Genomic DNA, 26635 nt, shown 5'->3' on the forward strand with positions numbered 1-26635 from the left:
ATCAGGAAAAAAAACTCAACAAGACATTCAGAAACTTGAAACACAACTACTGGCATTACAAATCCATGCATTAGGTATGGTACCTGGCTAAAATGCTTGTGTAAAGGAGGTAATTACCAATCATTTAGAAATACATAAAGTATCTTAAATTTAACACTAACGTTGTTTTGTCTAGCATGAGGGATGCCATTTTTCCACTTGCCTTACACTATATTTTCATGGATTATTAACAAGGCAGCATCCTTAACATAATTCAGACCATGATTAAAGTATGTTATGTAAATTTGTACATTGTGTGAGAAAATGCATCGACAGTATTTCAGTTGATTGGTCATTTTAGCCAGCCCTACCTGAAGGATATTGCACACATGAATTCCGAAAGACCCACATAGACATTGTCAAGGCAAAATGCAAATCAAAAACTGCTACTATCATGTGCATTTACACAACATTATGTCTGTTGCCATTCAGAATCTACTTGTTTCTTAACATGGCCACCCATGTGTTTCCTCAGCCTGTCCTTCCTCATGAATCTCTCCCCACAAACATCACACTCATGGGGGCGTTCCCCGGTGTGGATCCGAGTGTGTCTCACCAAACCATTGGACAGAGCAAAGCTTTTGTCGCATATTTTACACTTGTAAGGCTTCTCACCAGTGTGTGTTCTCACATGATCCCGGAGCTTACCAGATGAGGTAAAGGTCTTGTTACACATCTCGCAGGCGTATGGCCGTTCTCCTGTGTGGACCCTGAGGTGCACCACAAGTGAAGACGGACTTGAGAAGGCCACACCACAGACATCACACATGTGAGGCTTCTCTCCTGTGTGAATCCGTCTGTGTGCAATCATAGACGCTTTCTCAATGAATGTCTGCTTACAAATGTCGCATTCAAACGACCGGATGTTGTTGTGTATTTTCAAATGTTTTGACAAGTTGGCCGATTGGCTAAAAAACTTGCCACAAACCTCACAGCCGAATGGTTTCTCTCCAGTATGAACTCTCTGGTGAACCTTGAGATAGTCAAAACAAGAGAAGTGTTTGTTACATTGATCACAGCTGTACCTCTTATCCTCGCAATCTCGCTGCAGATGAAATTCAAGAAGATATGCCTTCAGGAATTTCTTCTTACATCGATGGCATTCATGGGACTTCTGATACGCATGGACCTTCTGATGCTTTATCAAATCCTCCTCATTTGAAAAACAGAATTTGCATTTATCACATGCAAACTTATTTTCTTCAGTGTGAGTCCTGGAGTGAGCAGCTAGAGATAGTTTAACACTGTAGGCCTTGCCACATATATCACATTTGAAAGGCCTCTCACCAGTGTGGGCCCGCATATGGACTTTGATATTGGCCCGTTGGTAGAACCCTTTCCCACAAATTTTACAATGGAAGGGCCGATACTCAGCATGGATCCTCTCATGCATGGACAGTGTGTATTTGGAAGAAAACACCTTGGGACACTGACTACACTTTAGGTAGTTGGTCTTGGTGCCCTCGTGTCGACTCATGTGCTCCTTCAAGCTGGTCTCATCGACAAACGTACCATTACACATGTGACATTTCAGCGGCTGTTTCTGTTTTGCATCAACCTTAGTGTAAGCCTTCCAGTTAAAGATCTTTGTTAGTGCATTCTTTCTCCTGTTTGTCATAACATTCCTCCTGTATTCCGAGGTCCATGACTTCTGTTGGTAACCTGACTTTTTACGTGGAACTTCTTCACCAACAGTGTCACCCTTAGTGAAAGTTTTTCCTGTCTCTGTGAACCTGCTTTGCATTATCTGGTGGCAAAAGTTGGCTGTACTCTCAAAGTCTGTCTTATCGGAAACTGTCAAGTCATGATTCTCAGCAGACTGATCATCATCAGGCTCATCACCTGGATGATCCAGATATACCTCAGGAGAGACTGGTTCATTGACATGAGTGTTCTGACTTTCCTCCTTTGTTTGGTATGATGAGCTGTCCTCGATTCTTCTCAATGATGAATAGTCCTCAGAACCCATCAACAAATTCCCTTTGCCATCAATCAATGATGAATGGGCTGTATCCAAAAATGTTGACTGACCTGCATGCATCACTGATGAATGTCCCTCTGTATCCATTAATGATGATTGTCCTTCTGTACTTTGAGACTCTGCAAAGGCCAGACTCAGTTTCTCCCACTCCCCATCAGATATATCAGTGTCACTATCAGCTGACCAGACATCACCAGATTTGAATTCATCACCCGAACAAACTTCTGTTTTCACTTTTGTGGACAAATTTCCATCACTGAAATCATTGGCTTCCTTTTCTGAGTCTCTGCTGTTGATCAAAGCCATGACCATAACGCCCAGCTCGCTGTTCTTAGAGCCTTCAACACACATCACATCATTTACACTGACATTACCCCAATCCTGTTCAGATGGAATCTCCCTTGTGTGTTCAGTGTTATCTACCAGAACAGGTTTGCTTGTGCTTACATCAGAATCAATACCATCTTGGTCAATCATTTCAGAACTGTCTGTTTTAATATTATTTCCAGTTTCTTTATCTCTCAAAAATACATCAATGCCTGAGCTATTTTCTACTGAGAAGTCATGAGCTGAGGTTCTGTCAATGGTGTCAATAGCACATTTAGTCTCAGATGCAGAAAATACATTATGACTTGATGACTTTCTGTGAGTCTCCAGTATTATATTCTCACTTTTCTCAAATCTATCAGAACATGACCCTTCATGAGCCCCTTGACGAGGACCTACAGTCTCTGACAAAATATCCTGACCAGCACCATTCTTTCCATACACACACAAAGTATTCTTGTTTCGAACATCTGTTCTATAAATCCTATGAAACTTGTGAAGATGACCCAGAACTGTTTTTCTGTCCAAGAACAGTTTGAAGCACAGCCCGCACTTATACATTAATTCTCCAGTGTGAAGATAAGCCTTCCTGAACTCAACAAATCCCTTCCTGCTGTCCTTGACCTTCATCCCTGGATGTGATTGCATGTGCAAGTGTAGGAAGGGTAGGGCAACAAACCTCTGGCCACAGATTTCACACACATATGGAGGACTGCCTTTGTGGGACCGAGCATGAACCTTCAGTGTGGCCTGGTTGGAGAAAGATGTCCCACATTCCACACACGACCAGGTGTTCCGGGCTTTGTTAACACCGAATCTGATCATTCTGATGCACTTGTTGGATTTGTGTAGGTAAAACTTGACTCTGCTCAATGGGTAAGCTTCTGCTGAATATTTATTCTCCAAAGATCAGCCGTGTCATGTGAGAGACATCTCATGTCACGAGAACACTCACATCTTGAGCATTAATATTTCATCCATTTCGCTGGTACATAAGCTGTGTGAGAGATACTCTAAACATGTCTACTGGTCAGTCTGATCATTTTGTATCAGTTGGCTGATGAATCCGAAGGACAGCCTGGTCTGATAATCCTTCTGCAAAGAAAAACCAAAGTAAGAAGAAGAATACACACCCTTTTTCAAGTGCGTCATAAAATCAATGTTGTAATCAGTCTTTAGGTTGGTACTCTGGAATTTACAATTACTCATAAGTTAATGACAGAGAGAATAAGAAAATAACTTCACCCATGTTCAAATAAAAAATTGGGGCAGTGGGGTAGCCAAGCTAGTGGTTAAAGCATTTACTCGTCACGCCAAAGACACAGATTTGATGCCCCACCTAGGTACAAGGTGTGAATTCCATTTCTGGTGTCCCTGCTGTGATATTGCTGGAATATTGCAAAAGTGGTGTTCAAGTAAACTCATTCACATAAATATATTATCCTTTTGACATCACTCAAATTTTGTTGTGGTACTTCTTACAAAGAATTTCTGACACATTGCTGATACTGAAATTCAGTAGTAGCAGTTCTACTTTCACTGCATCTCCAAGGAAACTGAATACATGTACAGTATATTTTGTACCCATGACATTTCCACTTCAGGTGCAGCTGCTTGTTTGGATGTCAAAAGGATTGTAGTTAAGTTGAACAGCTTATATCAAATTACAGTTTGGTCCCAGTCTCTGTACCCTCACAACTAAGGATGGTTGGGTAGCCTTGTGGTCAATATTGCAAAAAGTGGTGTAAAGATTATAGTGATGGAATGGCATCTCTAAGAACAACTTCACTCACTAAACTTTTTAAAACTTATTTTTTCAGTGTACCCTTAATAAGAAGCAAAGAATGCCAGCAGGCAAATACAATAAACTTCAAATCCTATGGAGCAAGATGAAACACATACAGTCACAATAAGGGGAATGTGTGAGTGAGATGGGTTTTACACCACTTTTAGCAGTATTCCAGCAATATCACAGTAGGGGATCACCAAAACTGGGCTGTACACATTGTACCCATGTGGAGAATGAAACCCGGTTCATTTGACATGACAAGCAAATGCTTTGACCACAATGCTACCCCACTGCCCCAATGAATGATTTAGGTATATGAAAACTTGTTGTTTGATAACAATAAAATTTTACCTTTTGTATCAGATTTTATGATAATGTTCAAACTAAACTGAAGTTCTTTCTGTATAGAGAGCATGAGAGAAAGAGATTATTCACATTGTTACTTTGTTTTCATGTACGATTGTTACCATAAATAAAAGTAACTCCAATAAACAATTAAAAATTCAATATTTATTATAGAAAAATCTCACACAGTCTAGTGAGTGCAAAAGGTTTGCTTTAAAAAGGGAAATGATCAACTATAACATGGATGTGAGGCAGGGGTTGTTAGGGTTGTCTGTTGTGCTTCAAAGATGTCATGCAGATAAGGTATTATTTGAATCTGGGTACCCCATAAATCTGTAACATAGAGAATTACAGTGGTGGCAAGGAACCACTAAAATATGATAAGGTCAATATTTTGTTTGTTCGTTCAACACCTTACTCAGTAATATTCCAGGGATATGCAGAGATGTCAACCTCAAAGTGTTGCAAATTGTAGTTTCAAGGATCAAAACTATAAGTTTGACCATAAAGTTAGTACTAAAACACTTATTCTTTCTGATGGTATCGTCATTTGTTTTCATTACAGTGGGTCAAATCACAAAGATATTGAAATCAGTTTCAGATTTTTTATCTTCAATTTCACCAAAATAATGTTTGTTACTTGCAATGGTTTTGGTTCAAATATGGCACGAACGTTGACGACTGGGAGGTAAGTGAATTCCTAAAATGTATTTAATTGACAAAATTATATATGTTTTATTCTATATATCCAAATTTTAATGGATTTTCCTCATATTTCTTAGAATTTCCAATGTCACTGTATTAGCATAGTTTGAGGCTAAATTTCTTAGCGACAAGGTTGCCATCTCTGTATATGGCATCAGTCCAACTAACATCTAGTCATGGGCTTTCTTCAATAAATTTGTTTCAGGATCTGTGTGAAAGACAAGGCTGTGGTCTGTAAATAACTGAGTCTGCCCCAAACAGTCCAGTGATCAGCAACATGAGTACGAGTGAAATCAACAGAGACACATCAACAGTTCAGAATATTTCCTCCTACATCACTCTCAGCTCCTGGACTGCATTTACTGCATGCACTTTTAGGTTATGTTTAAATTTTCCCTTGTACACGCCATGCTGGTTATCACCCACAATATGCATACAAATAATAGCGACTGAGTAATCAGTCAATAAGCAGTTGTAATATTTAATATAACCACAACAGCTAATGTTGGCATTAATTGCACACAAGCATAACATAATAGTCATCTCTCAGAATAATGTGGGTTTGGGGGCCCATACGTGAATCCCCATTTCATGAAATTTATAACATAACATGGAACAAAGGCCAAGGTGATCAAGGATATTTCCTGTAGAGACAAACACTTATGTTGTTTACATTGCAGCTTCTCATGTCACGATACCAGATCAATTCTTTTCGTCTTGATATGAGAAGCATAACTTTTAGTAACATACTTTCTGAACATAAATCTGTTGTTTCAGTTTTTGGTTTTTTTTAATGTCGATTTGTCTCACAGGCCCATCAACAATGAGACATGAGAGATCGATCACTGATTGATTATGCACATGAGGCAGTCAATTGCTTCAGCACTAATTCTGCCTTTGTCTAAGGACAAAAAAACCAGCTACATGTAGCAGGGTGGTGGATATAACCACAGGTTGTATCCACAGAAATACCATCCTCTCATAATTCCCCCCCCCCACAGTTTCATCATATCCATAAATTATGTATATATATTGTCATACATATTGTCATTGTCATCATTCTGTTTTATGTTGTCCTTGTCTACAGTTGAATGTCAGCCACTAACATCTACAATCTTCAATACCCTTGGCAGCCTCTGATGTCTCCAGCTTCACCTGGACTTCCCCTTCTCTATTTTTAGAAACTTCCACCACCTTTCTATCATCTGACTTCCTTTGACACCTGTCAGATGCTACCTGTCTTTTGATTGGCCTTTTGATCTTCTTGTCTAACTTCCTTCCTCACCTGCCCTCCTCATGCATTCTGCATGAACTCTTACAGGAGGGAGGTTCTCTCTTTCAGGTGAGGAAGATTTCAGTATTCTTATCTCTGTATACTTTGTTCTGCAAACAAACATTATTTAGTAAAAGGGTATCTCACTGCTTCATAATTGTAAAAACATATTTAATTACAATATTATTTCATTCATTTTCTAAATATTTGCCAGCTGTTGTAACTCTGACTGAGCACATGGTCTTCAACCATGTGCTTCACCAGTTTTTAAAATTATTTGGCTTAAATGATGCATTCTGCATGAACTCTTACAGGAGGGAGGTTCTCTCTTTCAGCCTTCCTCCCAACTTTGACACTGCAATAAATTTCATCACTCATCTAGAACTGTGCTTGTTGTGACTAGCAGCCCAGTGGCAGGACATTATATACCACACCCTGCTACAAAATGGCGCCCAACGTGGGGCGCCATTTTGTAGCAGGGTGTGGTATATAATGTCCTGCCACTGGGCTGCTAGTCACAACAAGCACAGTTCTAGATGAGTGATGAAATTTATTGCAGTGTCAAAGTTGGGAGGAAGGCTGAAAGAGAGAACCTCCCTCCTGTAAGAGTTCATGCAGAATGCATCATTTAAGCCAAATAATTTTAAAAACTGGTGAAGCACATGGTTGAAGACCATGTGCTCAGTCAGAGTTACAACAGCTGGCAAATATTTAGAAAATGAATGAAATAATATTGTAATTAAATATGTTTTTACAATTATGAAGCAGTGAGATACCCTTTTACTAAATAATGTTTGTTTGCAGAACAAAGTATACAGAGATAAGAATACTGAAATCTTCCTCACCTGAAAGAGAGAACCTCCCTCCTGTAAGAGTTCATGCAGAATGCATGAGGAGGGCAGGTGAGGAAGGAAGTTAGACAAGAAGATCAAAAGGCCAATCAAAAGACAGGTAGCATCTGACAGGTGTCAAAGGAAGTCAGATGATAGAAAGGTGGTGGAAGTTTCTAAAAATAGAGAAGGGGAAGTCCAGGTGAAGCTGGAGACATCAGAGGCTGCCAAGGGTATTGAAGATTGTAGATGTTAGTGGCTGACATTCAACTGTAGACAAGGACAACATAAAACAGAATGATGACAATGACAATATGTATGACAATATATATACATAATTTATGGATATGATGAAACTGTGGGGGGGGGGAATTATGAGAGGATGGTATTTCTGTGGATACAACCTGTGGTTATATCCACCACCCTGCTACATACACCCCCGCTTTGGGAAATGGCGACCTCGCCATTCAAAAGTGACACTGATGGGGTACCCTCACACCCAAACACTTTGTTGTACAATAAACTGTCCATCCGTCATCCATTTTGGCTTTGTGCGGTTACGTCCGACTCGCCGAGGGAATGGCTGGCACTCTTGAGGAACAGCAAAAGGCAAAGTGGAAAGACCATATTTCGCACTTAGTACATGCCTACAACTGTTCACTCCATGAGTCTACCGGGTTCACTCCCTACTTCCTCATGTTTGGCAGGCATCCTAGGCTGCCAGTTGACGTCGCATTTGGTACATCACTAGCCAATATTTCATCACCAACTCCTACGCAGTTTGCTGCTGATCTTGCGCGCAAATTACACACTGCATATGAGCTTGCATCGGCAAACCTTGAAAGGGCACAGGCTAAACAGAGAAAAGCCTACAACCTTAAGGCACGTGGTGCCACTGTCAAGGTTGGTGATCTTGTATTGGTTCGTAACGTCAACATACGTGGGAAGCAAAAATTGGCCAATCTCTGGGAAGAGGAGTACTATGTAGTCAAGTCCCAACCTCATGCCAACATTCCTGTGTTTAAAGTCTGCAAGGAAGGGACCAGAGAATGTCGTATACTTCATCGCAATATGCTCCTTCCCATTGGAACAGATGGCCAGCCCATACCAAGGCCAAGGCGCTCACCATCAACAATCAGACGTTTAATGCCATCTTCTGGCAATCTTAACGACACTAGTGCCGATGACACATTGGAAATCTCAATGACCGACATGGATCTTGAAAATACTCTTCCTCCAGTATCGGTACCATCCCCTGTGTCGCTGCTGCCTTCAGTCAGCTCACCATCAGCAAGAAGTTCACTTGTACCTACACCATCCTCACCAGCACAAGCTGTGTCAACTAGTCGTATACCAGGCTCTGTATCATCCGTTTTCCAGCCATTCCCTCGGCGAGTCGGACGTAACCGCACAAAGCCAAAATGGATGACGGATGGACAGTTTATTGTACAACAAAGTGTTTGGGTGTGAGGGTACCCCATCAGTGTCACTTTTGAATGGCGAGGTCGCCATTTCCCAAAGCGGGGGTGTATGTAGCAGGGTGGTGGATATAACCACAGGTTGTATCCACAGAAATACCATCCTCTCATAATTCCCCCCCCCCACAGTTTCATCATATCCATAAATTATGTATATATATTGTCATACATATTGTCATTGTCATCATTCTGTTTTATGTTGTCCTTGTCTACAGTTGAATGTCAGCCACTAACATCTACAATCTTCAATACCCTTGGCAGCCTCTGATGTCTCCAGCTTCACCTGGACTTCCCCTTCTCTATTTTTAGAAACTTCCACCACCTTTCTATCATCTGACTTCCTTTGACACCTGTCAGATGCTACCTGTCTTTTGATTGGCCTTTTGATCTTCTTGTCTAACTTCCTTCCTCACCTGCCCTCCTCATGCATTCTGCATGAACTCTTACAGGAGGGAGGTTCTCTCTTTCAGGTGAGGAAGATTTCAGTATTCTTATCTCTGTATACTTTGTTCTGCAAACAAACATTATTTAGTAAAAGGGTATCTCACTGCTTCATAATTGTAAAAACATATTTAATTACAATATTATTTCATTCATTTTCTAAATATTTGCCAGCTGTTGTAACTCTGACTGAGCACATGGTCTTCAACCATGTGCTTCACCAGTTTTTAAAATTATTTGGCTTAAATGATGCATTCTGCATGAACTCTTACAGGAGGGAGGTTCTCTCTTTCAGCCTTCCTCCCAACTTTGACACTGCAATAAATTTCATCACTCATCTAGAACTGTGCTTGTTGTGACTAGCAGCCCAGTGGCAGGACATTATATACCACACCCTGCTACAAAATGGCGCCCAACGTGGGGCGCCATTTTGTAGCAGGGTGTGGTATATAATGTCCTGCCACTGGGCTGCTAGTCACAACAAGCACAGTTCTAGATGAGTGATGAAATTTATTGCAGTGTCAAAGTTGGGAGGAAGGCTGAAAGAGAGAACCTCCCTCCTGTAAGAGTTCATGCAGAATGCATCATTTAAGCCAAATAATTTTAAAAACTGGTGAAGCACATGGTTGAAGACCATGTGCTCAGTCAGAGTTACAACAGCTGGCAAATATTTAGAAAATGAATGAAATAATATTGTAATTAAATATGTTTTTACAATTATGAAGCAGTGAGATACCCTTTTACTAAATAATGTTTGTTTGCAGAACAAAGTATACAGAGATAAGAATACTGAAATCTTCCTCACCTGAAAGAGAGAACCTCCCTCCTGTAAGAGTTCATGCAGAATGCATGAGGAGGGCAGGTGAGGAAGGAAGTTAGACAAGAAGATCAAAAGGCCAATCAAAAGACAGGTAGCATCTGACAGGTGTCAAAGGAAGTCAGATGATAGAAAGGTGGTGGAAGTTTCTAAAAATAGAGAAGGGGAAGTCCAGGTGAAGCTGGAGACATCAGAGGCTGCCAAGGGTATTGAAGATTGTAGATGTTAGTGGCTGACATTCAACTGTAGACAAGGACAACATAAAACAGAATGATGACAATGACAATATGTATGACAATATATATACATAATTTATGGATATGATGAAACTGTGGGGGGGGGGGAATTATGAGAGGATGGTATTTCTGTGGATACAACCTGTGGTTATATCCACCACCCTGCTACAGGGTGTGGTATATAATGTCCTGCCACTGGGCTGCTAGTCACAACAAGCACAGTTCTAGATGAGTGATGAAATTTATTGCAGTGTCAAAGTTGGGAGGAAGGCTGAAAGAGAGAACCTCCCTCCTGTAAGAGTTCATGCAGAATGCATCATTTAAGCCAAATAATTTTAAAAACTGGTGAAGCACATGGTTGAAGACCATGTGCTCAGTCAGAGTTACAACAGCTGGCAAATATTTAGAAAATGAATGAAATAATATTGTAATTAAATATGTTTTTACAATTATGAAGCAGTGAGATACCCTTTTACTAAATAATGTTTGTTTGCAGAACAAAGTATACAGAGATAAGAATACTGAAATCTTCCTCACCTGAAAGAGAGAACCTCCCTCCTGTAAGAGTTCATGCAGAATGCATGAGGAGGGCAGGTGAGGAAGGAAGTTAGACAAGAAGATCAAAAGGCCAATCAAAAGACAGGTAGCATCTGACAGGTGTCAAAGGAAGTCAGATGATAGAAAGGTGGTGGAAGTTTCTAAAAATAGAGAAGGGGAAGTCCAGGTGAAGCTGGAGACATCAGAGGCTGCCAAGGGTATTGAAGATTGTAGATGTTAGTGGCTGACATTCAACTGTAGACAAGGACAACATAAAACAGAATGATGACAATGACAATATGTATGACAATATATATACATAATTTATGGATATGATGAAACTGTGGGGGGGGGGAATTATGAGAGGATGGTATTTCTGTGGATACAACCTGTGGTTATATCCACCACCCTGCTACATACACCCCCGCTTTGGGAAATGGCGACCTCGCCATTCAAAAGTGACACTGATGGGGTACCCTCACACCCAAACACTTTGTTGTACAATAAACTGTCCATCCGTCATCCATTTTGGCTTTGTGCGGTTACGTCCGACTCGCCGAGGGAATGGCTGGCACTCTTGAGGAACAGCAAAAGGCAAAGTGGAAAGACCATATTTCGCACTTAGTACATGCCTACAACTGTTCACTCCATGAGTCTACCGGGTTCACTCCCTACTTCCTCATGTTTGGCAGGCATCCTAGGCTGCCAGTTGACGTCGCATTTGGTACATCACTAGCCAATATTTCATCACCAACTCCTACGCAGTTTGCTGCTGATCTTGCGCGCAAATTACACACTGCATATGAGCTTGCATCGGCAAACCTTGAAAGGGCACAGGCTAAACAGAGAAAAGCCTACAACCTTAAGGCACGTGGTGCCACTGTCAAGGTTGGTGATCTTGTATTGGTTCGTAACGTCAACATACGTGGGAAGCAAAAATTGGCCAATCTCTGGGAAGAGGAGTACTATGTAGTCAAGTCCCAACCTCATGCCAACATTCCTGTGTTTAAAGTCTGCAAGGAAGGGACCAGAGAATGTCGTATACTTCATCGCAATATGCTCCTTCCCATTGGAACAGATGGCCAGCCCATACCAAGGCCAAGGCGCTCACCATCAACAATCAGACGTTTAATGCCATCTTCTGGCAATCTTAACGACACTAGTGCCGATGACACATTGGAAATCTCAATGACCGACATGGATCTTGAAAATACTCTTCCTCCAGTATCGGTACCATCCCCTGTGTCGCTGCTGCCTTCAGTCAGCTCACCATCAGCAAGAAGTTCACTTGTACCTACACCATCCTCACCAGCACAAGCTGTGTCAACTAGTCGTATACCAGGCTCTGTATCATCCGTTTTCCAGCCATTCCCTCGGCGAGTCGGACGTAACCGCACAAAGCCAAAATGGATGACGGATGGACAGTTTATTGTACAACAAAGTGTTTGGGTGTGAGGGTACCCCATCAGTGTCACTTTTGAATGGCGAGGTCGCCATTTCCCAAAGCGGGGGTGTATGTAGCAGGGTGGTGGATATAACCACAGGTTGTATCCACAGAAATACCATCCTCTCATAATTCCCCCCCCCCACAGTTTCATCATATCCATAAATTATGTATATATATTGTCATACATATTGTCATTGTCATCATTCTGTTTTATGTTGTCCTTGTCTACAGTTGAATGTCAGCCACTAACATCTACAATCTTCAATACCCTTGGCAGCCTCTGATGTCTCCAGCTTCACCTGGACTTCCCCTTCTCTATTTTTAGAAACTTCCACCACCTTTCTATCATCTGACTTCCTTTGACACCTGTCAGATGCTACCTGTCTTTTGATTGGCCTTTTGATCTTCTTGTCTAACTTCCTTCCTCACCTGCCCTCCTCATGCATTCTGCATGAACTCTTACAGGAGGGAGGTTCTCTCTTTCAGGTGAGGAAGATTTCAGTATTCTTATCTCTGTATACTTTGTTCTGCAAACAAACATTATTTAGTAAAAGGGTATCTCACTGCTTCATAATTGTAAAAACATATTTAATTACAATATTATTTCATTCATTTTCTAAATATTTGCCAGCTGTTGTAACTCTGACTGAGCACATGGTCTTCAACCATGTGCTTCACCAGTTTTTAAAATTATTTGGCTTAAATGATGCATTCTGCATGAACTCTTACAGGAGGGAGGTTCTCTCTTTCAGCCTTCCTCCCAACTTTGACACTGCAATAAATTTCATCACTCATCTAGAACTGTGCTTGTTGTGACTAGCAGCCCAGTGGCAGGACATTATATACCACACCCTGCTACAAATCAGCAAGACATTTTTAAAATGACATCATCTCTACAGTCACTATTTTGTTGTTTTTGTGTTCAACAGAGTCTTTAAGATAACAAAAATTGAGTAGAATTTAGATATTAGTGTTTTGAATTGCTTGAAATGTCATTACCCGTGAAGGTCTGGGTTACAACATAAGCCTTCAGTATCTCATGCTTGTTGTATGGGATAGGTGGTCAGACTCGCTGACTTGGTTGACACATCAATGGTTCCCAGATGTGCAGATTGAATTAACACTGCCAACTTGGTAAAATAATATCCAAAGTTGATGATTCATTGATCATAGTGCATGATTTATAAAATACTATCTGCTGGTTTACCGTCACTAATTAAACAATATATCTATTTATTGTATTGATCATGTGTATCATATTCACTTCATTGTGGCAACTTGTGTCTGAAGTTGCTGTGATTTGAAAACTCAGCGAAATGGAATACTCACTGCCCTCTACAAGATGACATGTAGATACGAATCTTATCTTAAACAGCCGGACTCTCGTGAGTCATCGTCCAGTTGTCATGGAGGCACTCTATAAGGTCGCAGTTTGACTTGGCCGCAGCACAACATAGGATGCAGAGTTTCAGGGTACTTGCATTTACAGGAAACGCTGCGCATAAGCAATTCTACGCTGCTGAAAATGAATGTTGCCACAAGCCAAGCAATGTTTTCTCGCCATTTCTCAACACCATTCGGGACGAGTCGGATAGTTCCGACCGTATTCCCAAACTCCTCCATACCGCGTGCCACTTCGAACGAGCTTTTGTTGAGAACGTTTTAACGCTGCCTGGAGTTTGTCGTCTCTCAATAGATGCAAACAGAGCATTCCGAATGTATCGACTTCTTCGGGGAGCAGACGCCAGAGTAGAGGAAGGGAGCTAACTCGCGTTGTAATAGCCTAAAGATGTCCCAAGATAGATAGATAGATAGATAGATAGATAGATAGATAGATAGATAGATAGATAGATAGATAGATAGATAGATAGATAGATAGATAGATAGATTTCCTCCAAGTGTATGAAGATTATTACATATTACAAGATTTATTTAAATATACAATGAATCAATAAACAGTTAACTGTGCAGATATTTTAGAGTGGCAGATAGACATAAAATCAGCCACTAATAACATTACACTATCCCACTCGGTCACATTTATCTTGCCAAGTGTTGTACAAGATCCACCAAGCAAGTCAGCAATAACTACATCACCATCATTTTCCCAGAATTCAACAAAATCAGATATTGGTATAATATCACTTATCCTTTCAAACATTTCATTTCTCAAATCATTAAGATGTGTACAGGACATAATAACATGTTTCACAATATCAGGGGCTGCTATTCCGCATATACACTCTCTGGATTCAATCTTTTTACAGCCAATGTGAATGATATGAGATATTTTGTAAAATTTGGGTTTATTCATCAGGACTAGTTCCCACAGTCTACTTGGATTAAAAGGCTCTCGGATGAGGCAATATCTGGAGAGATCCTCTCTCACTGACATCTGATGACACAGCAAACTCTCATAAGCGTCACAGATTCTTTAACAATATCATTTCATTTGCTTTGGAGCATATAACACCTGTTGTGATGTACGTATTAATTACGTCAGACAAACCGTATGTGTTCACGAGATTAACCATGTACAGGATAGGTGACGGGGATTTACCAATGATTGTCATACATCTGGATTCAAATAGACGGTGGAGAAATAATGGCTTAACAACATAGGCATTGTTTAGACGGCAGATTCTACCAAACATAAGCAAACAAGATTTTTCTATATACCCTTGAATTGGCAATTGACCCAGGGTATCTATAACCACAGGAGAAGCAGTGCGATTGGGAAGGCATTGTACCTTTCCACAGAGTTAATGAAGGGATAATTTACAACAGAATATTCCCGGTTATAGTTAATGTAATGCACTTACGACTTAGTGCTAAGAGAGCTTCGAAAGTCTGGGCCCAGGTGCTTACCCAAGTACTTCAAGTAGTCAAAATAAGCGGTGTGAGTGAGTGAAACGCCGCTTTGAGAGTTGTTCCCTCCTGGGAGGATATGGAGAAGTGATACAGAGATCGATTAGACGTACGTTTCACCATTTTGCCAAAAGTGCAACACTGACAAGGTTAAAACACATGACTGCAATAAACAGAATTGGAACCCGCAATGAAAGGTGTCTGACGTCAGCAACGTCCAAGCTATATAGTGGCGCCTTTTAAATAATCGAACCTGGACCAGACAATCCAGTGATCAACATCATAAGCATCAACGACATTGGGACACAATGACGTGTCAGCCAAGTCAGAAAGCTTGACCACCCGATCCCACTAGTCGCCTATTACGACAAGCATGAGTGACTGAAGATCAATTCTTCAAGGGTTAATTTAAGTTGATTTAAAAAAAAAAAGAACATGTATTTATCACATCTTGCGCCAGGTAAAACTAACTCACAAAGTGACTGGTTAGAATATGTTGTTTTGTTGGGATTTTTGTGGTAAAAAAGTACGTTTCAAGGTTTTGTTGTCAATGCTAATGTTGGTAGATATCTTACCGCTGACAGATTCCCTGTCATGTAATGCTACTTGGGCTTCCAAAGCACTATGATCTTTCCCTTCATGACATTCACGACTCACAATTACTCACATGTAATAACTGGAAGGGGGTGGTGGGGTAGTGTAGTGATACAAACGTTAGCTCGTCACGCCGAAATCCCAGGTTCGATTCCCCGTATGCCGAGAATGCGTGAAACCAATATCCGACGTACATCTGTATTGAAATTGCTCAAGTATATTGCTAAAAGCGCCATAAAACCAAACTCATTCACACGCTCTGTCATAACCGGACTTCTGTCAACCATTCATGTTTACGTCAACACCAGTTTTGTTTACCACAGCTTAGTGAAGAACACCTCTGAAAGTGTGGAGTACTCAGTGTATTGACATAGCATGTAACAGATACAACTGAATCCCCAGTTTCTATTTGACAGAACCCCTTGGCAAGTTATTATCACGTAGATTTATTTGACGAAAGCGACACACATGAACACAATTATATGTGCGAAGAGTCTTTTATTGTTAACCAAGATTTCTCAACGTTTTCAATATCACAGACTTAGAGGCCATATCTTTTCTAGTATTTATCGTAGATTATAAACAGAACGTTAAGGGATATTCCACTTCGAATAAAAAACACTATTACACACAATGCAAATGTTGTGACATGACAGATTAGACACTGTGATTATCCAGCTATTCATGGCTCGCTACAGGATACATCAGTTCAGTCACCTAACTGTCCTACCTGCTTATAATGCCATCCGGGATAGAAAGCCGTGTTTTCTCCTGGACAAACGGTGGCGTTATAAACAGGATGTACTGCATAGACCACGGCTGTGCAATCCAGCTGACATCTTTAACACGGGTTTGCGTAATTAGAACATGATGTCATGCAGGTCAGCGAGCCTAACACCCCGTTCCGAAAGTCCATTCTTTCTACATGCATTCTAATCCGGATTTTCATTGGTGGGTTATACAAAACTCACCAATATACTAATCAGTATCTCTACTCAGTCGCGCCTTTTCCTCCCACGATGACTATAGCTAACTAGTGTCAACTGAGTACAAGATCCCAGGCAAGTCTCCTTGTGAGAGGGACGAAGAATGGTCAGGAAGGGGACATTCATAGAAAGTAAATATTTCATTCCCATTTTTAATCTGAGTGGAGCCGCGGGCACCATAATACCTATTGTAGGAAGCTGTCTTGACACTAAGGACATATATCAGATCGCGTTCCAGTACAACGGGTCTACCAAATTCAAAGGACGTTGTTTCCTGTCCTTCAGAGGTTGTCAGCTGGACTGTTTCTTCATGAAGGATATCCCCTAAATTGGAATAAAGTTGCACTGTCGCCGCATACACTGCCCTTCTTCCTCCATACAACAGCAGTCCTCGCAAGGCGACGATTGTGTTGCAGGAAAGGGCAAGACCAAGCCTTCGATTAGCATCGGTATTTTCCAGAATCGAATCCCCCAAGGGACCCACAGTGTGGGAGAACCGAACACACTTTTTCATGTCTGGGGTGAGGGTGACTGAACTGTTCACTCTTTTGACCGTCACGAACGGCCCCGCTGACCTGTCTGCTCCAGTTAGGTATCTGAAGATACTAACTTTCTCCTGGTCGGTCAACAGCTCCCGGTGAGCGACCTGGGAAGCAAAGTAATTCATTCCCAAGAGCGGGAAACGGATATTATAAAGCAACTGACCTAACCCATCACGGAGGTTCAGATCAGAGATGTTTGTATTGGTTTGCTCCAGCCTTGTTCTCTCCCACTCAAGAAGTCGTGTGTATACACTAACTTCTCTAGCACGGAGACTGTCCGGGGTGGTTACACGACCAACACATTCGTGACACAAGTGTAGGAAACCATGGGACCTAATGACTGTTTCGCCACGATTCAAGGCTAACTCGACACAAGTACGGCCAAGGTCATCCTCCTTGTAGCAGTGGGCTTGTTCCAGGAAGTGGCAAACATTGTTGGTAGACAGATTGGATCTGATGAAAGCAGTGCATCTGTCTCTCAAAGCTCCAATGTTGAATGCCTTGGATAAGTGCAGAACTCCGATCACCGTGTCAATAGTGAGATGGGACATATCTGTATAGCAGTATCTGAAATAAAGAGAATAATCTACATTACAGTGGCGATGTTTCCTACTTTTGACGAATGCAATGCATAACCATGTTATATAAGAAACACACTTTTACATGGACCGATTTGTATTTGAAAAGATACTGCATCCAGCAAACCTCCTGCATGACCAGGAGGGGAACAACGGAACTATTCGGCTTCACACTTTGTAGCCATGTTGGGAATCGAGCCCGGATCGTTTTGGTGAGTCGAGCGCACGTTTAACCATCTAGGCTACCCCACCGCCTCGGCAGAAATGAATTGTAGGGGAAAAAGGCACTGACTGGTAATGGCAAAAATCAGATAATCTCACACAGAACTATTTTGCCTGGATTACCAAAAGGCTTCTATTTCTTGGTGGAGTAAGAATATACTCATGTAGATGGTCTTGCCCAAAATAATGCAAAATAATTTCTACCTTAAAACGCATTTCAGAGCTTCGGGGGTGGCATCTGGCAATGGAATTGTATAGGGTCTTCCCACTACGGGACTGGAGAGAAACTGATACAAGGTCGGACTTCGACTTCTCAGAATATAACTGTGAGCTCGAATAATCTCCTTTGATTGGCCAACTTCGAACGTGACGTCACAATCTAGCTGGTGTTCCAGCATGTATCTGTTGCAATCTGTACTGCTCTTTCCGGTTTGCCAGTCCGGTGTTGTCTCCCTTGTTGTAGCTCTTCGCATGGTTGAGCTATCTGAAACCTGCAATTGACTGTACTTATGTATAACCTGGATTTACGTTTCTGTAAACAATATTTAAGATGGCTTGGTTCTGCAAGTCTCACGCCTACAAATAGTGTCGATAGGGCTATTACACCAGTCCAGGTTATAGTACACTTTGTCCGATTCCTTCTGTGCAGGCATGAACACAGTCTGCGTTTGGATGATTTTGTGTACCTGTTCTGTCTTTTTTAAAGAGCCATCAATCCAGTAACTAAACTGGCCAATATTTTCAGTGTTTAGTGTTGTCGCTTTTAACACAAGAACTCACGTTGGACATGTGCAGAAGTATTTTCAAGCAGGAGGCATTTGTTGCGCATCAGGGGTGTGGTGTGTTCAACTTCCTGTACACAGAAAAGAAATAGGTTAGCATAGTCACATTTGTGTTAAACTTAGGCCTTAAACTATATACAGTTAATGGCTGTTAACGACTTGGCACTTTGAAAGACAAAAGAACGTTTCTACGGACGTCTATGGAAAAACAAAAAAAGGTACAAAACAATGGGTTTCGAGTAACGTTCAAAACACCAAAGGGAGGTCACTCGGGTTCATGTAAAAAGACACATGTCATGTGATATATTATCACACTGTCAGTAAGCAAATGCCACAGTCCCCGTTTCTCAGTGAAGTTGTTGTTTATATCAAATTGATTTCTCGCTCACATACACGAACACTGCCCTATTTGTTACGCTGATTAGTTCGACCGCGAATGTTTATAGTGAGTGAAAGGGTGAGTGTGGTTTTACACCGCTTTTAGCAATATTCCAGCAATATCAAGGCGGCAGACACCAGAAATGAACGAATGGTTATAGAGCAATATCTATGGAATGTAGTGAACTCGACCACCAGCTGTTTTTTCCTTCCTGGAGAATAGCCTTGCAGCTGTGAACAGTTAATGACAACGCCCATTTCAACAAGTTCATAGGGTGCTTGACAAGGTCAGGATGACCTAGGAGCCATCAAGCAGTTTATGTAGGTCACTTGTATAGATGAACGTCCGTGATCGATGCATCACTGCATGCTCCGGACTTGTTTATATAATAGTTGTCAGAACATAACTCGTATTAGAATGTTAACATTATTAAAATACAGTAATTTATTTTCATGTTTCCGGAAAATATAAATTAAGTAAGTACCTTATGAAAGTATTATGAGGTGTTTAATACACTTTGGAGATTACGTACAAAAACAGCTATCCCATAATCAATGTATAGTGGAACGATTTGAACAACGAACATTCTTTGACAACTATGGTTGAAGGGGTATCCAAGTGTAAACTGTCTTTTCTCAAGGACTTTGTGGTTTGAATATAACGTCCTGAAAAGGCAAAGCACAATCGCCATGGAACAGGCAAATACTGTTACGAAAAGGCATTGCATCATTTATGTATGCTCATAAATCTCGTTGCACAATAAACCAAATTTCGTTTCTTGAGACTCCCCGAACTCACCTGATCAGCAGTAACTAACACAGTTGTCTACTGTTTCACCGTCACTTCCTTCCTGCTGTTGAACGAGTTATACGTCCACAGTATTAACTCCTAGAACGCCTTTGTCGACAGCCTATTCTCACAAACCGAAAGTAGATAGTACACTTGAGCCACCTATAACTAGACAACCGGCATATCAACATTATTTTGTTTGGCTCATTGGACATAGTCAGGCGGGACGACTGTGTCGCTGCGCTTCTCAGCGACAGGCCATGTAATGTTCAGATTTGTTGTTTTACGTTGCACTCAGCAATGTTCCAGATATGTGACAGATGTCTGTAAACAATCGAGTCTGGACCAGACAATCCCGTGATTAACATTATCACCATCAATCTACGCAGTGACGTGGATACAATAGCATTTGTCAAGCCTTTCAGTAGGCCTGAACAACTCTTTTCATTGTTACAACTTTTTTATATTTCATCTATTGGTAAATTTCATCGACTGTACACCAATTCTCACAGAGGATACCAACTTTGAAAGACACACTTGTCACTTGTGTAATTGAAGAAAGTGTCACGAACGAACATCAGAAATGGTAGCAATCAAGTGCAGCGTGTATCTCCATCCCATCTCAAGCAAAGCAATACAATTCGATCATTGTAGTCTACGTGACTTCATAACACATTGATGCGAGATATCATTCACAAAGTTCAGTACTAGTAAATCCAAAAAATTGGTTTAGTTTGCCGAGTTTATTAGAATTATCACAATAAATATCAAGTCAAAGCTCTTCAAAGTATGATTTTATGCTATTCTGATAAACGTAGTTCTTTATGCAAAAGAAGACGACGCAAAGAATAAACGCATGAGAGGTAAAAAAACGACAATACAACAGGATTTATGAGAGGTAATATGAATTACCAGTTGTCAATGAAAACCTTCGTAACGGAGAAATTAGCACCGAAACGACTTGTCCACATGAATAACATCTGTTCCGTATTTCTCCTTACACCCCTTTCCCTCATCCCGCTGGATCTCAGCAAGAGTCTTCCCCTTTCTGGACATTATGTCATCTTTGTTACCTTACAAACTAATTTATTGAGGTAATATTCGCCCTCAATTCGTCCATGCTGACTGATTTTCACATATGCAAGCCATTACGGCTACTTGATTAGTAGTAAATAAATTGTTGATAACAGCTGCCGGAAGTAGTGATAGTTCTGATGGTATTACCTGCTCTATGGCAAGCTACGTTAACATGTTTTGAGGAGTGAGTACAAAACTGAGGGAAATGATACGTTGCAGTTCTCTTAAAAAATCGAAAGGTCACATGTTTAGTGTTAGATGAATATGTCTAAAACTGTATGTGGTGTTGACGGAATTGATACAAGCTTCACGAAATACAACGTCTATCAATCTTTTGAAATGATGGCTACCTTTTCCACATTCTTCCACTGTGGCAGAGTCAACATTGTATATAGTTACTGTTGTAAATATAATAAACATGTGAATCTTTTAAAGTATCGTGTCATGGTGTTATTTTGATGAGATATACTGTCTCATTAAATAGCCTAAATCTACCTAAATTTATCAGTGATTTTACCTTCAACATTTTATATCCTAACCCTAGCTCTCTAAACACCAATCTAGTCTCAATGTAATCTATTTCAGTAATACTCATTTGCACTGCATGCTTTTCTCCTGTCAATCCCTCTTAAAACATGTCCTTTGCTCAGGCTAGTGTGTACGTTCTATTCTGTGTACGTTCTGTGTACATGTTCATCCAAGCATGTAATGTATCATGGTATTCAAAGTTTAATTTGAGCTAGTTTCATGTCAGTATCTTATGTGGTCAGCGTCAGACAGGTTGTGTTTTTTTGGGATCGAGATCATGGTGATCTGGACTGTGTTTCATATATGAAGGTTAGTAATGCCCAGTCTTATATATTTCTTGTGGTTTGCTATGTGTGTTTCATAGTTGGTGGTTGCATTGGCTATTGTTTATAGTATTGTTAATATCTCAACATTCACTCTTCATTATGTGTAAATAGTTTAAATGATGGTAACTCACAGTACAGTGAGTTATGTAATTGCTATGTTACACAATTACCTATATTATAGCATCACATGTAGTTATTAATTTGTATTTCACTTAAGTATAACCTCAATAATCGTCTCATCTTCCTACTATGTTGAAACATAATTGCCGTTAGTACCCTCGGCCTTACAATAAAATGAATGCTTGTACAGATGTATGTGCGTATGTGTGGTTAGATTTGGTTGTTTCTATTTTTACCATAGTTGCTATTTTAATAGTTTGTTATACATATTACTATCTGCACATGGCATTTATTCATCCTACAGATAATGTGGGCAGGATGACGTAGGTGTGTCAAGTTGGCAATAGCACGGGTGTCACCAACCTGGTATGTTTTCATTGTTTAAAGTACATTCTTTTTCGTATATTCTAAAGTCTACAATAAGTGTAATGTTTACATTATCAGACTCGTGTAATGTAATTAATGTATTATGATGGTGCTAATCATATGAATATCAGAAGTTGTCATGGTAATGCATATATGTTTAGCAATATATGCGCATGTGTGTGTTTACATTTAGTATTTGTGAATATGTAGTAAGTATGTAGTAATGAGATTTGTTCTACCATATTTCAGGCTAAATCGTCTTTATTACATTTATGTAATAAAATATCCACCTCCTCATACCCCAGTGGCTTTGTGGTTTTGTCCGCATCCTATCGCTACTACACCACCAAAGAAATTCTCAACATCACAACAATTGTTTTGAAATATTGTGAAATACTGAAGTAGATTATCAAACATTTCTCACATGTTTTTACACGGAATTTCCCGAATAAAGATGAAGTTTCCCTTCCAAAATTGAACTTCGTGAAATGTCAATGAACTGCTCCGACTAGGTGACAGCAAAAGAGGGTAACTGCTGTAGGTCTACACTACAAAGTGAAATGTTTCATCCCCAGTATTCTTTTCATATGTAAAATTCAATATCAGGTGGCAGAGTAGATTTCATATCGTAAAGTACGTTCAACGTTTGCAAACTAACATGATATTGCCAGGAAGAACATTGCACTGAGTCTCCCATTTCGACTTTCCTACATTATGAAAACACAAAGCATTCATTCCAATTATTTTCATGTTTCCGTACAGTAATGGTAACGTAGTTTTCATGCTTAACGCAACTCTTTTTATGGACCTGGTTCATCTTTGTGTACTGTTATAAATGGCATGACGTGTTCGACGATTACAGTTTTTGTACATATAATATATCCGGTAAAAACAGCCTGCTCCAAATAGTATATTCACACTCTATCCCCTGTTCCCTGCCCAGTTAGGGACGGAGGGGTAGCCTAATACCACATGGGTACAATAAGTGAAGCCCATTCATGGTGATTTAGTGATCGTTTACCGATTTCTACAAACAAAACTACAGCTTTTTTCACTGGTAGTTGTCTCCACTTTGTGTGGATCCGTGAAGATCCGGCTTTGAATAGGTCTTCAGCAACCTATGCGTGTCTCCATCCGTGAAGATCCGGGTCAGAACCCATGACTCTCGCCAACTAATGTCTATCAAGCCGACTAACGGGATCGGGTGATCAGACTCGCTGACTTGGTTTACAGATGTCATCGTATCCCAGTTGTGTAGATCCATACTCATAATCACAAGTTCAAGTTACCATGAAAGACCCAGTTATGGCCGACAATGCATCAGTGGAACTGCTAATCAAGATATTTCAAATTTCATCAGAGTTGCATCAATTTCTATCACTATGTACTCTACTGGCGTCATATATGGCCATTCACACCACGCAAGCATGTTGTAGGAACATTATGTATACCCTATTTTCATTTATTTGCAAAAACAGCACTGTGGCTTCCTGTACATGCTATTCACCTGGTGAAGGGGCAAGTATCAGCCAAGGAACGTCGTGTGTACTATAAAGAAGTTGCACATCCATAACATCTGGGTTCTTTGTGTAAAAGATAACACGGCCCAGTTGAGGGTTTACACCGACTCACACACATGCGAGCTGCAGGCATTTGCAACTTCCTGTTGTACCTGGTATTGAGCAATAAGGGAGTCTGTGAGTAAGTGAGCTTTTAGCAATATTACAGCAACATCCCGGGGAAGGACACGAGAAATGGATTTCATACATTGTATTTGGAAATCGAACCCGGATCTACAACGTGACGAGCGAACGCTTTAACCTCTAGGTTATCAATATGGGAATCAGCCTATATATCCATGTTTGATTCCCGTGGAGGCGGGATAACCTAGGGGTTAAAGTGTTCGCTCGTCACGTCGAGGACACATTTAATGGCATTGGAAGAGTCATACTTTTCTAGAGAGTTTTTGGGTTTAGTTTTACGCCATTTTAGCAATATTCTAACAATATGTGGGGGTACCAGAAATAAGGCTTGTACCCACTGTACCCATGCAGGGAATTGAAATCGGGTCTTTGGTGTCATACGCTCTCTAGTTTCTGGGATTATTTTAATTACCTGTTTTGTTATTCTTAAATTTCCGATAGAAACTGTCATTTGTTTCTATTTCAAACAAACAAAGCTACGAGATTGCTGATCGTAAATGTTAGCAGCATTGAATCATTTGAAACTCCAATCCGTTTTAATTACCCAAATAAGGAAAATGAGAGCAGATTTGGGACGAACAAGCTTGTTACATTGTTTGTATTATCCATGGTAAGGGCATGCAATCTTCTCAGTCTGAAGGCAAGTGTTTGAAGCCATACACTGTTGCATGTAATGAACACACTGTGCACTCTCAAGAGCAGTACTGATACAAACACGTGAGTACAGATGTATTCTTATTTCTAACAACCTGACAGTTTCCAAGAAATCTTGAAGTGATTTAAGTACTAAAGTTAATAGAACTTTGCAACATTCTTTGAATACAATGAGTGAGTGAGTTGTACGCCTGTCTTGGCAATATTCCAGTAATTGCACGGCCAGGGACACCAGAAAATGGGCTTCACACATTGTGCCCATGTGGGGAATCGAACCCGAGTCTTCGGAGTGAACGCTTTAACCACTAGGCTACCCAACCACCCCACTTTTAAATATAAGTAAAACGAATTTAGTATATCTCCGTTATATTATATCAATTTCCACAACTGTGATCACATCTGGAAAAACTGGGGCCATTGTACATGTTATATATGAATCACATGATTTTATATATGAATCACGTGATTTTGCTCAAGTCCAGTCCATGTTTATGTTCTAGTATATGGGGCAAATCGTTCGTTCAAAGAGCCGGGTTCATTCCCCACTTTTGTACAATTTGTGAAGCCCATTTCCAGTGCCCCCCGTCGTGGTGTTGCTGGGGTTTTGCTAAAAGCAGCGTGAAATCACACTTACTTTCAAAGGGCGAGCTAAGCACTGGATTGTCAGGTTCGACTATTTATTATATTATAGGAATAATTTTTCTGAGTGTTTAGTAAAACTAAAATCACTCACTCAGTTTTGGCAACCGCGATCACACCTGGGAGGTCTTACAAGGGACCAAGAACTGCTCTTAGAAATGATACAACTTGATTCCTCAGAAATGATATGTAGAGGAGCGTAAAATCAACCATGATATGGGCTTCACACATTGTACTCATGTTGGCAATCGAATTCGGATCTTCAGTGTGACTAGCGAACGCTTAAACCACTGAACTACCCCACTGGCTCTACATGACGCGGAGGAATGTAGCGTATTATAGTTTTCCGTAGATGTCCGGAAATTTATGTTCTGATAAATTTCAGATGATGCCTTCGCAACGCCCTGACCCTCACGCCGCCCGCGCCCTGATGCTGATGCTTCTAGTGATGGTCCTGTCGTACAGTAGGTTCTTTCATCCATTACCCCTCTAGGATCAGTGATAGATGTCATCTTCATGAACATATGGTTGTCGTGAGACGACTAACGGGATTTGGTGGTCCCAATCGCGCAGTAAGATGCTCATCCTATTGATCACTGGATTGTCTGGTTCAGACTCGATTATTTACAGACCACTGCCATATAGCTGGAATAGTGCAGAGTGTGGCGTAAAACTAAACTCGTTCTCCCTTTCATCTGTTTGATGGCCAGACATATAGGACTTGTATCTTTATGTCACTTATCCTGTTGTCTTTCCAGAAGGTTATGCATTCATCACACTGGCAGTGATGGTGTGATGCAAATCTGTTTATCGTTATCGCACCGATTGTGGCGGTGGTGACATGCATAGCGTATTCTCACTCGTTGAATTAGGGTTGACGTACAGAAAAGTGTGTAACTGGATTTGAATCTTTTTAAATGCAGCACGTGCTCTCTTTTCTCACTGACAGTGATGATTTTGACATACAGAACATTCTCGCATTATCCAACTGATAGTAATGATTTTGACATACAGAACAATCTCTAATTATTCATACACACACATTTGTGTATGATCTCATCATCTTTCCTGTCTCCATCGTGCCCTGGGCCTAAATAAACGATTCTCTCCTAGTGTTAAGAACTATGCGTTGATCGTTGACATAAACTTACGACTGTCTTAGATCTAAGTAAGCTTCGAAAATCTAGACTCTGGCTCTCGTTCTAAAAGCGACTACATGGCTGTCGTAAATCGTTTT

General features: G+C 40.6%; 2 protein-coding genes across 2 annotated transcripts; both read right to left on the reverse strand.

Moving 5' to 3' along the window:
• Positions 1-451: 451 nt before the first annotated feature.
• Positions 452-13833, reverse strand: LOC137278600 (uncharacterized). The gene is made up of 2 exons (XM_067811067.1): positions 13575-13833; positions 452-3442 (listed from the first exon to the last, which is right to left on the reverse strand). The coding sequence occupies exon 2, from the start codon at positions 3170-3172 to the stop codon at positions 452-454; it is 2721 nt and encodes a 906-aa protein (XP_067667168.1). The 5' UTR covers positions 3173-3442; positions 13575-13833.
• Positions 13834-16185: 2352 nt separating this feature from the next.
• Positions 16186-20281, reverse strand: LOC137290620 (BTB/POZ domain-containing protein 6-like). The gene is made up of 4 exons (XM_067821687.1): positions 19995-20281; positions 18816-18888; positions 18240-18526; positions 16186-17802 (listed from the first exon to the last, which is right to left on the reverse strand). Exons 2-4 carry the CDS (start codon positions 18822-18824, stop codon positions 16737-16739), a joined length of 1362 nt encoding a protein of 453 aa, XP_067677788.1. The 5' UTR covers positions 18825-18888; positions 19995-20281; the 3' UTR covers positions 16186-16736.
• Between the last annotated feature and the right edge of the window lie 6354 nt (positions 20282-26635).

The sequence above is a fragment of the Haliotis asinina genome, chromosome 1 (genome assembly GCF_037392515.1).
Source record: "Haliotis asinina isolate JCU_RB_2024 chromosome 1, JCU_Hal_asi_v2, whole genome shotgun sequence".
Classification (NCBI taxonomy): domain Eukaryota; kingdom Metazoa; phylum Mollusca; class Gastropoda; order Lepetellida; family Haliotidae; genus Haliotis; species Haliotis asinina.

Excerpts from the sequence above, each read along its gene's own strand:
- LOC137290620 (XM_067821687.1), bottom strand. Across the intron at positions 17,803-18,239 it reads GCTCTGAAATGCGTTTTAAG|ATACTGCTATACAGATATGT; the intron begins GTAGAAATTATT and ends TCTTTATTTCAG.
- LOC137278600 (XM_067811067.1), bottom strand. The coding sequence starts at position 3,172 with ATGATCAGATTCGGTGTTAACAAAGCCCGGAACACCTGGTCGTGTGTG.